Raw genomic sequence first — 12,669 nt, 5'->3', positions numbered from 1 at the left:
GTCCCAGCTACTCAAGTAGAGGGAGGAATTCTAGAGCCTGGGTAACACAGCAAGACTCTGTCTCAAAAGAACTATTACGTCTTTCCCCATTATTGGCAGGAAGAAGGGCTTCACATTCACTATTCTGAAACGAAAGACACTATTTTTTTTTTTTTTTTTTGCAGCCAGACCCTAATATGCAGGATCTTGCTAAGGACATTTCCTCCTAATATGTAATCAGCTTCCAGCTAATTATTCTCCAATCATCACCCATTTGATACACAAGAAAGTTAGATATTCCAAGGTACATTTAAAAAAAAAACTTAAAAAGTGAGGTGGGCAATTAATATTCACTTTAAAATTTACCCTGCCTTTCATTTGTGGGCTCCACTGTTTTTTCTCCCATTAGGAAGTATACCCTCTGCCCACTGGAACTTGTAGAGCCTAGAGCTGGGGTCAGTGAGCTGTGGTTCTATCCAGGATCTCAAGAGGGTGAGAAACCCTCCCTGTGGCCTAGCTGACCATGGAACCCAAGGCCACCAGGGGGGCACCTCCAGCAGTGCTCTCAGGTTTGTAGCCCTATCATTGCCACACCAAACTTACCAAAGCCTGGGTCAGAAAGACAATGGAGATGGAGGATCGCCTGCCCCAGACGGCCTGTCTCCCCTGCGGAGGACAGCTTTCAAAATTTTGCCTGCGGTCAAGTACTCCCACACGTTTTCCTTTTCCTTTTTTTAAAATACAGAAATGTCAGGAGCAAGTCCAGTATACCTGACAGATGAAAGTGGAGCTTCTCTGATGGAAGCCAGGATAATAGGTTGGGTGGGGACAGGAGGGAAGGGTCCTGCCCTCCAGCTCCCTTGCTTTGTGAAGAGGCCAGACAGGAGCTGCTTTATAGAGCTACACTCTGGAATATGAGATGAGAAACAGCTCAGACTGCAGGATCTTGCTAAGGACATTTCCTCTTCTCCTACAGTGTCCTTTCTAAAAGGATCCATGGAAAAAATTTCAGACAGCTCTTGCTTCCAGGAATCATTATGCTTGTTGATTTTTTAAAATATATTTATTTTTTAATTTTTCGGTGGACACAATATCTTTGTTTTATTTTTATGTGGTGCTGAGGATTGAACCCAGAGCCCCACGCATGCCAGGCCAGCACGCTACCCCTTGAGCCACATCCCCAGCCCCGCTTGTTGATTTTTTATAAGTGGTTGTTTATGTTTTATCTTATGGAGGTTATGACTATCTCATGGAGGCCTTAGGCCCTGGCTGCTACACAGCCTTAAGCTAATCTCATAAGCCTCCTCTGGCAGTTTCTTAGGCTTGCCCTGCACAGATTCTACAAACTCTAGAAACCAAGTCAGGAACCTGGGTATGATTTCTACCTCATTTTCCTTTGCCCCTGATTTTCACTGCATTTTGATTGAATTGTCTTACACTGTGATGCACACTACCTCAAATCCTTTCTGGAACAAAACAGAAGAAAAATGAACACATCCATGAATAAGTATATTTAAAAAAATAACCAAGCCAGATAGCTGTCAGATCTGACTGTGCTTACCTCGTTGGGGTGGAATCCATCTACGGGTTCAATGAGCTGCCAGGGCTGTCCACCTCTCCTTCGCCACTCCTCTATGACTACAGGACACACAACCAGAGGGTTACAGATGCCCTTCCACAAAGGTCAATGCCGAGGGCAAGGACCGAATGAGATGTCATCAGGACTGCCCTTTCCTTCCCAGGCCATGGCAGTCTCTGAGCTGTTGTCTTGGGCTGGGGATCTTTTGGGACAGAAATGATCTTTCCATGGAGTGATTTTTCTTCTTCTAACTCCAAAAGAGAATGTATGAGCCTGCTGGAATGAATGTGATTTGTGTAGCTGGGAATGCAGGGGAAAAAGGGAACTCTAAAATATTCAGTGATTTAAGTCCACTTCATTTTTCAGTGGACAGGAGCACAGCAGTGCAGGGAGGGAAATTTAGCATTTTGTGAACATCTCCTCTCCCGGGCTGCCATTTGCAGACACTGCCTCCATGTGTCAAGCCATCACCTTGAACAATCCTACAGCATGTCAGAAATATAATTACATAAAATTATCTCAACATCGCTTTTAGAGAGAGTGTGGCTACAGAGAAAATATTATGAGCCCCAAAGTGATGAAAAGCAATAAAACTGTCCTTCAACAAGGATGAGAGACCAAAAATGTCAGTTGCTCCAAGGCAACGGTGCAATTAACGCTGTGTTGTACCATCCCTTAGCCAGTAAGAACTCCTGAAGGAAATTCCAAATCCCTAGAGAACCTCCAAGGAGACTTGTGCTTCCTGTCTGGTCATCGCCCTTGCTTTCCTGGTGTCCAGTGAGGGCAGAAGACACAGCTAAGATTCCTCTGGTTCTTTTCTCTTCATCCCCTAGAAAATGCAGGGCAGAGGTCTGTCCCTCTTTTTCTCCCCCTATTACTCCAGGGAAGGATGGAGATTCTATCTGGGGCTTTGTCTGGACAAGGGAAGCTGGACTTTCCCAGGGCTGAATCAGTTAGAACTCAATTGCTTCTGCAGTTACTCTGGATACTACAGCTTGCTTTCCTCACTTATTACCCAATCTCTGTCCCCTGAGAGGCTGCAGATAATGTTGCCCTTCTCAGAGTTTAGGGAGAAATTCGTGCCACTGGTTTGGAGTCCTGTACACTGGATCATCAGTCCCTGTTAACTTATTTCCTGGTAGAATGGCCACCACTGAACAGCTTTTGCATGATATGCTTCTGGGTGTTATTGGAGGTTGATAGAAGAAGCAACTCTTGGTAAGTGGGCTTTGCATTTCTCACAAAACTGAGCTAGCAGTCTACTGTGTCACTGTGTCATGAGGTGTCCTCCACATGGAACCTCAAGGGAGCAATTGCTTCTCACTGATAAATGCCCCCTCTCTCAAGGAATGGTATGCATCTGCTCTTCTGATAGGAAGCTCAGAGCTGTCTTGACACATTTGTTCCACTAGGTCAGCTTGCAGCCCTCAATAATTTCTTTCCTGCTGTGGCCATAGTATCCTGTAAAAAGCAGAGTCTCAGGGAAGTTTATCTGCCTCAGTCTCCAGTTCTGCCTAGCCTGTTCTGCTGTTTTGGGGACATCACCTTGAAATCAGACTTTCTGTTTCAGGTTCAATTATGTCTGCTCTGCCATTTCCTCTGTATCTCGCATTTCAAAACTCGTGTGTGGATCCCAGATTGCCCTCCCCGGTCACAATGCTGGCTCTGTATGCTCTGTGACCCTGTTCTAGCCCATTCCTGGCTCTGACTGACTCATATGCCATGACATTAACTTATGCTCATTTTAAACTCTTTGTTCTTGCTCTTGCCTGGCAGGGGATAGACCAGTTTCCTTCTTCTCTATTGGGTCTTACTTTTCTAGGTTTTTATTTTTTATTTTTGATACTGGGGATTGAGCCCAGGAGCACTTTACCACTGAGCCACATCCTAGTCCATTTTACTTTGTTGAGACAGGATCTCACTAAGTTGCTTAAGGCCTCACTAAGTTGCTGTGGCTGGTTTTGAACTTCCCTGCCTCAGCCTTCCAAGTCTGTAGGATTATAGGCAAGTGCCACCATGTCTGGCTCCTGCTTTTCCATTTTCTAACTTTATGTTGGTACTTCATTGGAGCCACCTCCATGCTAAACATCCAACAAGTTGCCCTTAAAGGAGAGCCAGGCATTTAGAAGGGATTTTGCAAATATGGAGACAAAATCAATTCTCTGTATCCCCATTGATGTGCTTTCTGATCTCATGGTATTTATCTCCTCCTCTCTCCTTGCAGTCCCACAAAAATCAACAAGGAGGGGACAAGCCTTATCCAGGTCAGATGTTGCCTTCCAACCCCTCAGACTTCAGAGGTAACATTGCTTCCATGTGCCTGTATTCCTTTCTACTTCCCCCAAGTTGTCAATGAGATTTTTATCCCTTTCCTGCATCCTTCTTTATTTCTGATATTTTTTTTTATTATGCCATATAGATGTCATCAGAAGAATGAATAAAAGAAAATTCCAACAAGATGTGGAATGGCCTGAATGTTTGTGTCCCTCCCAAATTCCTATGTTGAAATCCTTGCTCTCCACCTCCTCCATGATTAGGAAGTGGCCTTTGGGATGTAATTAGGCCATGATGGTGGAGCCATCATGAATGGGGACCCTTCCTGCCATGTGAGGATACAAGGAGGAGTTGGCAGCCTGCAACCTAGAAGAGCACTGTCACCAGAGCCCAACCACGTGGCACCTTGATATTGTGCTTTCCACCTCCAGAAGTGTGAGAAATAGAGCTCTGTTGTTTATAAGCCATTCATTGTATGGCCCTTTATTATAGTGGCCTAAGATAGAACCCTGATGCTGTTCATCAGGGGGCTCTGATGAACAGCTGTGTTTACAAGCTCAGCCAGTGGGAACTCAGCCACATCAAGACCTCAGATAGAAGCAGCTAAAGAGTTGCAAAGCACTGGATGGAGAAGACCCAGGCAGAGACATCTTGTATTAAATAGATATACAGCAAGTCATGGAGCGGACCAGGTCCACTTAGTGTCCTATGGCCCAGTGGAGTGGGAAGTGTCACACAAGACTTTTTGACTCTCTATGTTTATAGAGAAGGTTGAGTGACAAGTTCAATTGCAACCTGTCAAAATTCAGAAAAGAATTATAGTGATCAGAAGACTTAGAAACTCCAGAGTGGAAAGCAGATTTGGGCCTGTGAAGGAAATACAGCTTAAGCCCAGGTTGTGTTCCATGAGAGGGAGGTTTACTTGGAGCCTGGTATGAAAAAAGGTCAGATTTGTTTATACACAAGTTTTCTCCAGTGTGATTCAGTTTTGGCAATGTGATTAGTTTATTCTAAGCTTTTTTTTTCCATTTTGAATTTTCAAAATTTGAATTTTGAAGCATCCATATTTGAATTTTATGTGTTTTACTAACTGCTAAACTAAAAAACTATGGTCCTTAGAGAAAGGGAGAGGTGTTGATAGATAACTCTAAGGAACAGCATAATTCAACCATCAGTGATGATTTTCAAAATGAGAAGAGATGGTCAATCCCTTCTGCATAGGTGCAGGCTTGAGCAATTCCATAAATGTAGAAGTAATGAAAGAAAAACTCAGGAATAAAAGCATAAAGAGAAGGGAAAGGATATTTAGTTGCCACGTTTTGCCAGGGAGCAGCTGTATACCCTAGGTGGGGTCAGTGGGAGAGGGCTGCTTTTTAGTATCACCAAACTTGAATATCAATGATAGCCTATTCTTCCTTACCAGGAATCTTATTCCTGACTCTAAATCTCTCTCCTCTATATCATTAGCCACTATGAGGGAGTCTAGCCTTCAGAAAATCTAACTTGCCATATAAAATAATACAATGAGTATTGAAAGAAAATGCCATGAGGTTACCAAGGCTATAATAAGTCCATTCACAGTGGAAAATATCATTTTCTCTGTGTCTGTGAAGGCAGTATTGGTCACCACATAGGAATAGACGTCCGGACTGTAAAATTTAAAGGTAGTCTTAGAAACTCATAGTCAGGAGTATAAGGTTTTATTTGTACTTTGAGTATTCCTAGGCAGAATGATACTTTACCAAAAAAAAAAAAATCTCAGGATGAAATTCTACTTTCTTAGGAGAAATGCAATAGCAGACAGTGGTCTTTATTTCTTTTCTGATTGATTTCAGAGCAGGAGGGCCATTCAATCCAGGATAACGTAGTAAGTCGGTCAGTTTCCTTCCTATCCAGAACCATCATTCAAAATGAATTACTAATCGTTCTTCAGAAGACATGAATTAAAATGGAAAGATCATGGACCATCTGTTGGGATTTGGTGCATGATATGTCTTTATCTGTAAAGTCAGAGGAAGTCTGCTAATGACCAGCTTTTCAAAGATGTGATGGAGATGGTGGAGGAAGGCTCACAAGGCACTTGGGGACTCTGATGAACAGCAACACTAGCAGGCATTTTAAGGAACTGGTTAACACGGAGTCACTGGCTGGTTTTACAGAAGTATTCAGGGGAATGGGAAACCAAAGACAAGATTTACTTGGATTGAGTTGTCTTGGAAGCTGAGGGCAGCTGGAGGTATATTTAAAGTGTTGGTGTAAAAGTGGCCCTATCAGCCAGCTGGCATTTCCTTTCCCTTTCTGGAGAGGTGCGATACAAAGAAAAAGGACATCACCTGCTCAAGTTGGCATTTCCTGAAGGCAGAAAAAGTTGCTTCCTATGCTTAGTTCACAACCCATTAGAAAAGGAGTCAGCAAAAGATAAAAAAGAATCTTTGGAGATGAGCAATCATCTTTTCAGTGCTGGACCGAGGCTGTCAGAGTGAAGAACAAATAGGTCTTATGCCTACCCTCAAGTGACAGGGGTCCTCAACAGCAATTCTCTCGGTCACCAGGATATGAAATTGGGAATTTCGGTGTCATGAGAAATGAGTATATTTGTGATGCAATAGTCAGCTCAAATATAGTACTGAAATGAGAAGAGGGGTTTTCATGGGACTATTAAGACTGCATATTTAATAAGTGACTTTACCGAGTTTTTAATTCTGATAGAGAGTGCAATGATAAAAAGCCACATTTCTACCATATCTTCCTCAAAGTGACTCAATGAATTCTCAGCATGAATGGTGATGGGAGGTAGGCTGGATATTGAAAGAGAATTAATATGTATCACCTGGGAGAATGCAGGAGCTGCTTTATAAACGCTGATGATGGAGGCAGTGGGAGATGCCGGCTAACAGCCACTGAGTCCTTAGACTTGACAAGCTTTGGTCTCACTTCATCCTCACATAAACCCTATGGTTTAGTTACTGCTACTTTACATAAAAAGAAACAAAATTTGAGTGTTTTTTTTAGTTTGCTTGAGGGTACAGAGCTTCTCTGCCTGAACTGGGGTAAGAACACAGATGTAAATTCTGGGCTTTTTCTATAACAGCACATTACACCCACATGAGGTAGATTTCCAGGTTAATGTGCTGTTCATACTGAAAAGTTACCCACAGAAATGGATCTGAGTGGATGATCCCTGCACTTGAAATGCTAGCATATCAAGCTCCAAATGCCCTTACTTGGGCTTAAGTCAAGTCATTACCTGAATTCCTGAAAACTAGATAAAAATTCTAGCTTTTTCAGAGGTAGACATGGTGGCACCCATCCAATCAATGTGGGCTGCTGCACCAGAAGTTTGTGAAGGCAAGTCTAGAGCACCGTGTGTCCACTCTCCTGTTCATTCTGCTCATGTATCCTCCCCAGTGGGGTGCCTACTAACTTCACATAGAGAAGATGAAGAAGGTCCTGTACCAGAACCGAATCTTCAGTTATTTATTTTTAACAAATGGCAGGAGATTGCAAAATAAGAAATTCCTTGAACTGTGGATGTGAATTTTTAAGCACAGAGAAATACCTGGGAAATTACAATCATGTTGATGAAGAATATTCAGTTCAATTTAACTGAGATATCTATTTTTGTTCTGCATTTATTGTTGCCATGAAGACAGGAAAGAGCTGGCAAGGCTTTGTTTCCAAGCTTTCTAGTTCACCACTGGAATGCTGTGTCACAGATAAAGCTCTTTCTTCTCTCTATATTCTCTTGGAGATAATTCTGTTTGGTTGACAATGATATTCCAAGCATCTACACAGCTCTTGGCACAGAGAAGACACAGTTAAAAAAAAATCTGATGATTGAATGACTAAGCTCTTAATCTTGGGGTAGGAGATCTATATATAGGTCTCCTACCCCAAGATTAAGATTGTTATTAGGAAGATCTGGAGTGAAGCCTGCCTTCACATTGGCTCCCAGGTGGCATTCATTTTGCTCATCCCAAACCATACAGGAAGTGGGAAAGTCATGACTATGGTACTCTCTCCTGGGAACAGGTTATGTAGCACAAGCATAGCGTTTATGAGCATGACACATTTCAGATAATTATCACAAAGATTGTTAGGTAGATACTGCATCCCCACTTCCAGGTCTAGAAAGGGGCAGTTAGAGTTGTTCAGAGAATTGCCTACCATCTCATAGATAACAAATGACAGGGCCAGCGATCACCCTGAAAAATATAAAAGTCCCATGTGAATGTTAGACAATATTATATTTTTAATAACTTTATCTATATTCAAGGTTGGTGATGATCAAAGATCACTTGGTGGTGCATTTGTTTACACCAGGAATTCATTAACCAGTCTTTAACTCTGCATTTTAATGAGAGGTTATTTATCAAAATGTCTCTCCCCATGAGAGAATTGTGTATTATGCAGGCAGGAAATCTAGTTAAGGGAGATCAGTCTTGTTGAAAAGATGTTCAGAGTTGAAGTACTAGGGTCTGAAATGCACAATGTGTCAACTAATGTAATATTTGATAATTCATGATGGCCATCTGCTCTATCCCAGATGCTTGGGCTGGAGGAGCTGGTGGTGGTGGGGGGGATAGAGACGATAAACTCTGGATAAGAAATCTTCCACCCTTTGCATACACTGTAAAGCTTTTCATTAGCATCATCTCAGCTGGCAGTCAATCAACGGGGGGCTTTCTCTTGTATAAAAAATTGCTTAGCAATAAAAATGAATCTGGAAGGATTACAATGAATAAATAATACTTTTTTCAGAGTCAAGATGTAAAGGATAAATCCATAGCTCTAATAATCATGCCTGTTTTTGTGAGGCCTCTCACTAGTGGACAGAACACTCAAAAAGAAACTTGATATTCTTTCCAGAAAGTTGGGATGTAGGTTGTTTATTTCCCCTGACACAAACTCTTTGGTTCCTCCCTTAGTGATTCTGATTAGGTTGAGGTTGAGGTTCATCCTGACTGGGGCCTGGGAATCTGCACTGCAACTGAGTCCCTAAGTAATCTTGTGTCCCACTGTGAGAGGTATTGTCTTACCCCTCACTTCTGGTACACCCATCATTAGCCTGTAGGTAAGAAGGACATTGCTGAATTGGTAAGAACAGGTTAGGTGATTCCATTAGTTCCAAGGCTCCCAGTCTAAAGCTCTCTCCAAGGATCTGTTCTATTCCTTTCAGAATTCTGAAGTGATGGCAAAAGTCAGATGGCAGTCATCAAAGATACAAACAATAATTCATACTGCAGAGGATGTGGAGGAAAAAGAATCCTTCTACACTGTTGGTGGGACTGTAAATAGTACAACCACCACTGAAATCAGTACGGAGGTTCCTCAAAAGACTAGAAATGGAACCAACATATGACCCAGCTATATCACTCCTTGGTATTTACCCTAAAGAATTGAAGTCAGCATACTATAGCAATGCATGCATACCCATGTTTACAGCAGCACAATTCACAATAGCCAAACTATGGAACCAGTTCATCAGTGAATGAATGGATAAAGAAAATGTGTCATATATACACAATGGAGTTTTAAACCTACCATAAAGAGAAATGAAATTATGTCATTTGCAGAAAAATGGATAGAACTTGAGACTATTATGTTAGGCAAAATAAGGTAAGCTTAGAAGGCCATTTTCTCTCACGTGTGGAAGCTAGAAAGAAAAAAGGAAAAGAAAAGTGGAGAGGGGACGGTATCTCATGAAAATCAAAGAGGAATCAGTTTAAAAAAAAAAGGGACAAATAGGGGAAGTGCTGAGAAGTGCTATTGGCCAGATTATATTGTTATATTGTGTGCATGTATGAAGACATAACAACACATCCCACCATTACGCACAGCTATAATGCACCAATAAAAACTGTGGTAAGAGGAATAAAAAAGAAAAAAATAAAGTGATGAAGGAATGCTGAGCCCTAGCCCATTCAGAAAGAGTCGCATGCATTATCCTTTGACAATATGGAGAGCTACTAGTGAAAGAATGGGCGGAAGTAACCCTGCCCAAACTGCTGCTTTATTAACTCAGTGCCCTGGAAAGCTCTCCATTGCAGCTGCTGTGTTTGTTTTCTGTCAATACCAAAACCAAGCAACTTACTTTCTTGGAAGGCAAAATCCATGTAGAAAAGATTGAAGTTCGTAAATTTCTCACTGGTCGCAATTTTTTTCAGTGTATTGGAGAGTTGTTCCGCTCTCTGAATAGGAGGGAAATAGGGAGAAGTCCATAACACCTAGACTTTGACTTTCATGAGATAATTCAGGCAGAAAAAAGAAATCGATTTTCCCCTCCCCATTCCACCTTCCTTTCTCCAAGCTACCAGCAAAGAACAGCTCTGCACATTAAATTCTATTCATGTGCAAATGACCAGTGAGCATATGAAAAATGTTAGCATTCATTAGGAATCAAATCAGTGCAAATTAAAGCAATAAGATAACACTTTTCCCCCATGGGACTGGCATAGATGGGATGAAAACCTTGAGAACATAAATGTCCAGGGCTAGATAGATGAGAATGCTGATTAGTTTCATCATTCTGGAAGCGATTTGATGATATGGGTCACATCCATAAACGTGGGCATGGCCTTTGACACAATAAATTTATAGGAATTTATCTTAAGGAAGTAGAGATGTCCTCACAACATACATCTTTATATGTATAATTGTTCATTGCAATGCTATTTATCATAGTAAAAACTGGAAACAACCCATATGTCAAACACCAAGGGATGCAATAAATCATGGTATATTCATAGGCTGTCTATTTTAAAATGGTTGTGTTATTATGATGTGAAGAAACAATATATAAAAATTGGAAAGCAGAAAAGAACATGTGTATTCTCATACTGTGTAGGCAAAACCCCAAATCTCTATTTATGGAAGTGATAATGAAAGACATATACACATAGTAACTTTGGGTGGTAAAATTTGGGGTGATTTTTGTTATCGTGTATTTTCTTTGTGTATTTTTATGTTATTTGTATTTTAAAAAATTGAATTATTTTTATTTTTTTAAAAAAAGATTCAATAAATAGTTCACCATCCATGAAAGTAGTTCAAACCATTTTACTTGAACAATGGGTTCCCTCAGAGACATCAGGAGGCTCCTCATTGACCTCCAGAGAACTCCAGGGATACACAGGCCCAACCTTGCTCAGCTTTCCACTTCTATGACTATATATGGGGCATGCTGTGTGTGTGTGTGTGTGTGTGTGTGTGCGCGCGCGCGCGCACATGTGCATAGGGGAATGATACTGAGAGACACAGTGAGAGATCCAGACCCAGAGAGAGGCAGAGGGAGATAGGCCACCCCTGTCTCTTGGTGCCTCCAGCACTCTGGCAATTTGCTTTTGTTATTCATCATTGGCTTTTCATCCTATTTCATATTAACACTTCTCACACTCTTGATGACCATCATGCTTCCAGATCCACCCCTAGTGAAAACTGCAACAAACAGAGGGACAGAATGATCCAAGATGGTCCCAAAAGACTGTGCCAGTCTTACCTCTGAAGTGAGAGTCCGGAGCGTCTTGTTGGAAGTCAACCAGCCACTGCAGGGGCTGACCTGAGAGCAGGAAAACACCACTTTGATTAAAGGGGAGCAGCAGTGGGTAACAGGTGTGTGTGCGTGTGTGTGTGTGCGCACGCCCGTGTTTGTGTGTGTGAGTGAGAATTTGTGATGTGGCCTTGCAGCAAGTGTCAGTGAGCTCACCTGGAGGCAGCCCAGGAAGGAGTAGAGCTGTGCGTAAGTCACATCTTTATTTAGCTGGCCTGGAAAACAGAGAGGTTGGGCATGTTGTGTGTACTCACACATAGCAACACTTAGAGACATTCATAGGTGCCTCGACACTGCCAACCGGACTTTCCCTGACTTGTCATTTATCACTGCCTCTAAAGTTCAAAGCCAGCCTCAGAAACTTGGCAAGGCCCTAAGCAACTCAGTGAGAACCTGCCTCTAAATAAAATATAAGGACTGGGGATGTGGCTCAGTGGTAAAGTGCTTCTGAGTTCAATGCCTGGTACCAAAAAAGAAGAAAAAAGAATTCCTTTCCTTTCCTTTGCTTTACTTCTTTTTGAGCCCCTAGAGATTCCAGGTTGGGGGAAGGGATTCTGAGGAGTTTACTTCCCATGGAGAGCTCTTGGCCTGGGCAGGGACAGGGCTGGATGGCTGGCCTTATCGAGACTCCAGAAGCACTCTGCAGAGCAGAAGCTTTCTCCTGGCAATGGTATGAAAGGCCAAGTTCCTGTGGGGCACAGGGAGCATTCCAGGTGGGAGCTAACTCACTCCTCCTTCCCAAGTTCACGAAACACTCAGGTCTGACCCAAGTGTCCCAAGCTAAAGACCTGGCAGAACATTTTTTTTTTTTTTTGTAAGTAGCACTCTGGTTTATCAGCACATTTTACACATACTTAGGCAATAGAATGTTTAAATCTACAGCAACGTAGAGGACACACTACTCTCCAAAAGAGAAACAAACAAAACAGGAATGTCTGGCAGAACATTCTGAGTCTCTGAAGCTCTGACCATGGAGAGCCCTGAAGATGAACTGAAGGCCTCCCAATGTGGGTGGGATGGGGGAGGCCAGCACACAGTGTCCCCTTCATGGCCCTGGATTGAGGTTTTCCCGGTGGGTATCTTATTGGAGCTCTAATTAGTACATATACCCTATGCTTATCTGTGGGTGCAGGCTAAAGGGGTATATAAGAATGAAGGGAAAGTGCCATTTGGGGCCCATCCAGAACTTTTCTGAACATCAGCCATAGACCCAGAATCTGGGGGGGGGTATTTCTCTTCCAATACTCCCCTCTCTCCCTCCTTCCATCTTATGACGGATGCTGTATCC

The 12,669-nt window shown here is 42.3% G+C and overlaps 1 protein-coding gene across 1 annotated transcript in view; it reads right to left on the bottom strand.

Moving 5' to 3' along the window:
* Aoah (acyloxyacyl hydrolase) overlaps positions 1–12,669 on the bottom strand; it is a 202,798-nt gene that overhangs the window by 7,891 nt on the left and 182,238 nt on the right. Inside the window, exons 17-20 of the mRNA XM_005319198.5 lie at positions 11,538–11,596; positions 11,331–11,390; positions 9,927–10,023; positions 1,541–1,617 (exon numbers count right to left, since the gene is read on the bottom strand). Coding sequence (XP_005319255.2) covers positions 1,541–1,617; positions 9,927–10,023; positions 11,331–11,390; positions 11,538–11,596 — 293 coding nt within the window. The remainder of the gene's footprint in view (positions 1–1,540; positions 1,618–9,926; positions 10,024–11,330; positions 11,391–11,537; positions 11,597–12,669) is intronic.

Source organism: Ictidomys tridecemlineatus, chromosome 2 (genome assembly GCF_052094955.1).
Source record: "Ictidomys tridecemlineatus isolate mIctTri1 chromosome 2, mIctTri1.hap1, whole genome shotgun sequence".
NCBI classification, from domain to species: domain Eukaryota; kingdom Metazoa; phylum Chordata; class Mammalia; order Rodentia; family Sciuridae; genus Ictidomys; species Ictidomys tridecemlineatus.
The sequence above is the reverse complement of the archived record's forward strand: the minus strand, read 5'-3'. Positions and strand labels throughout refer to the sequence as shown.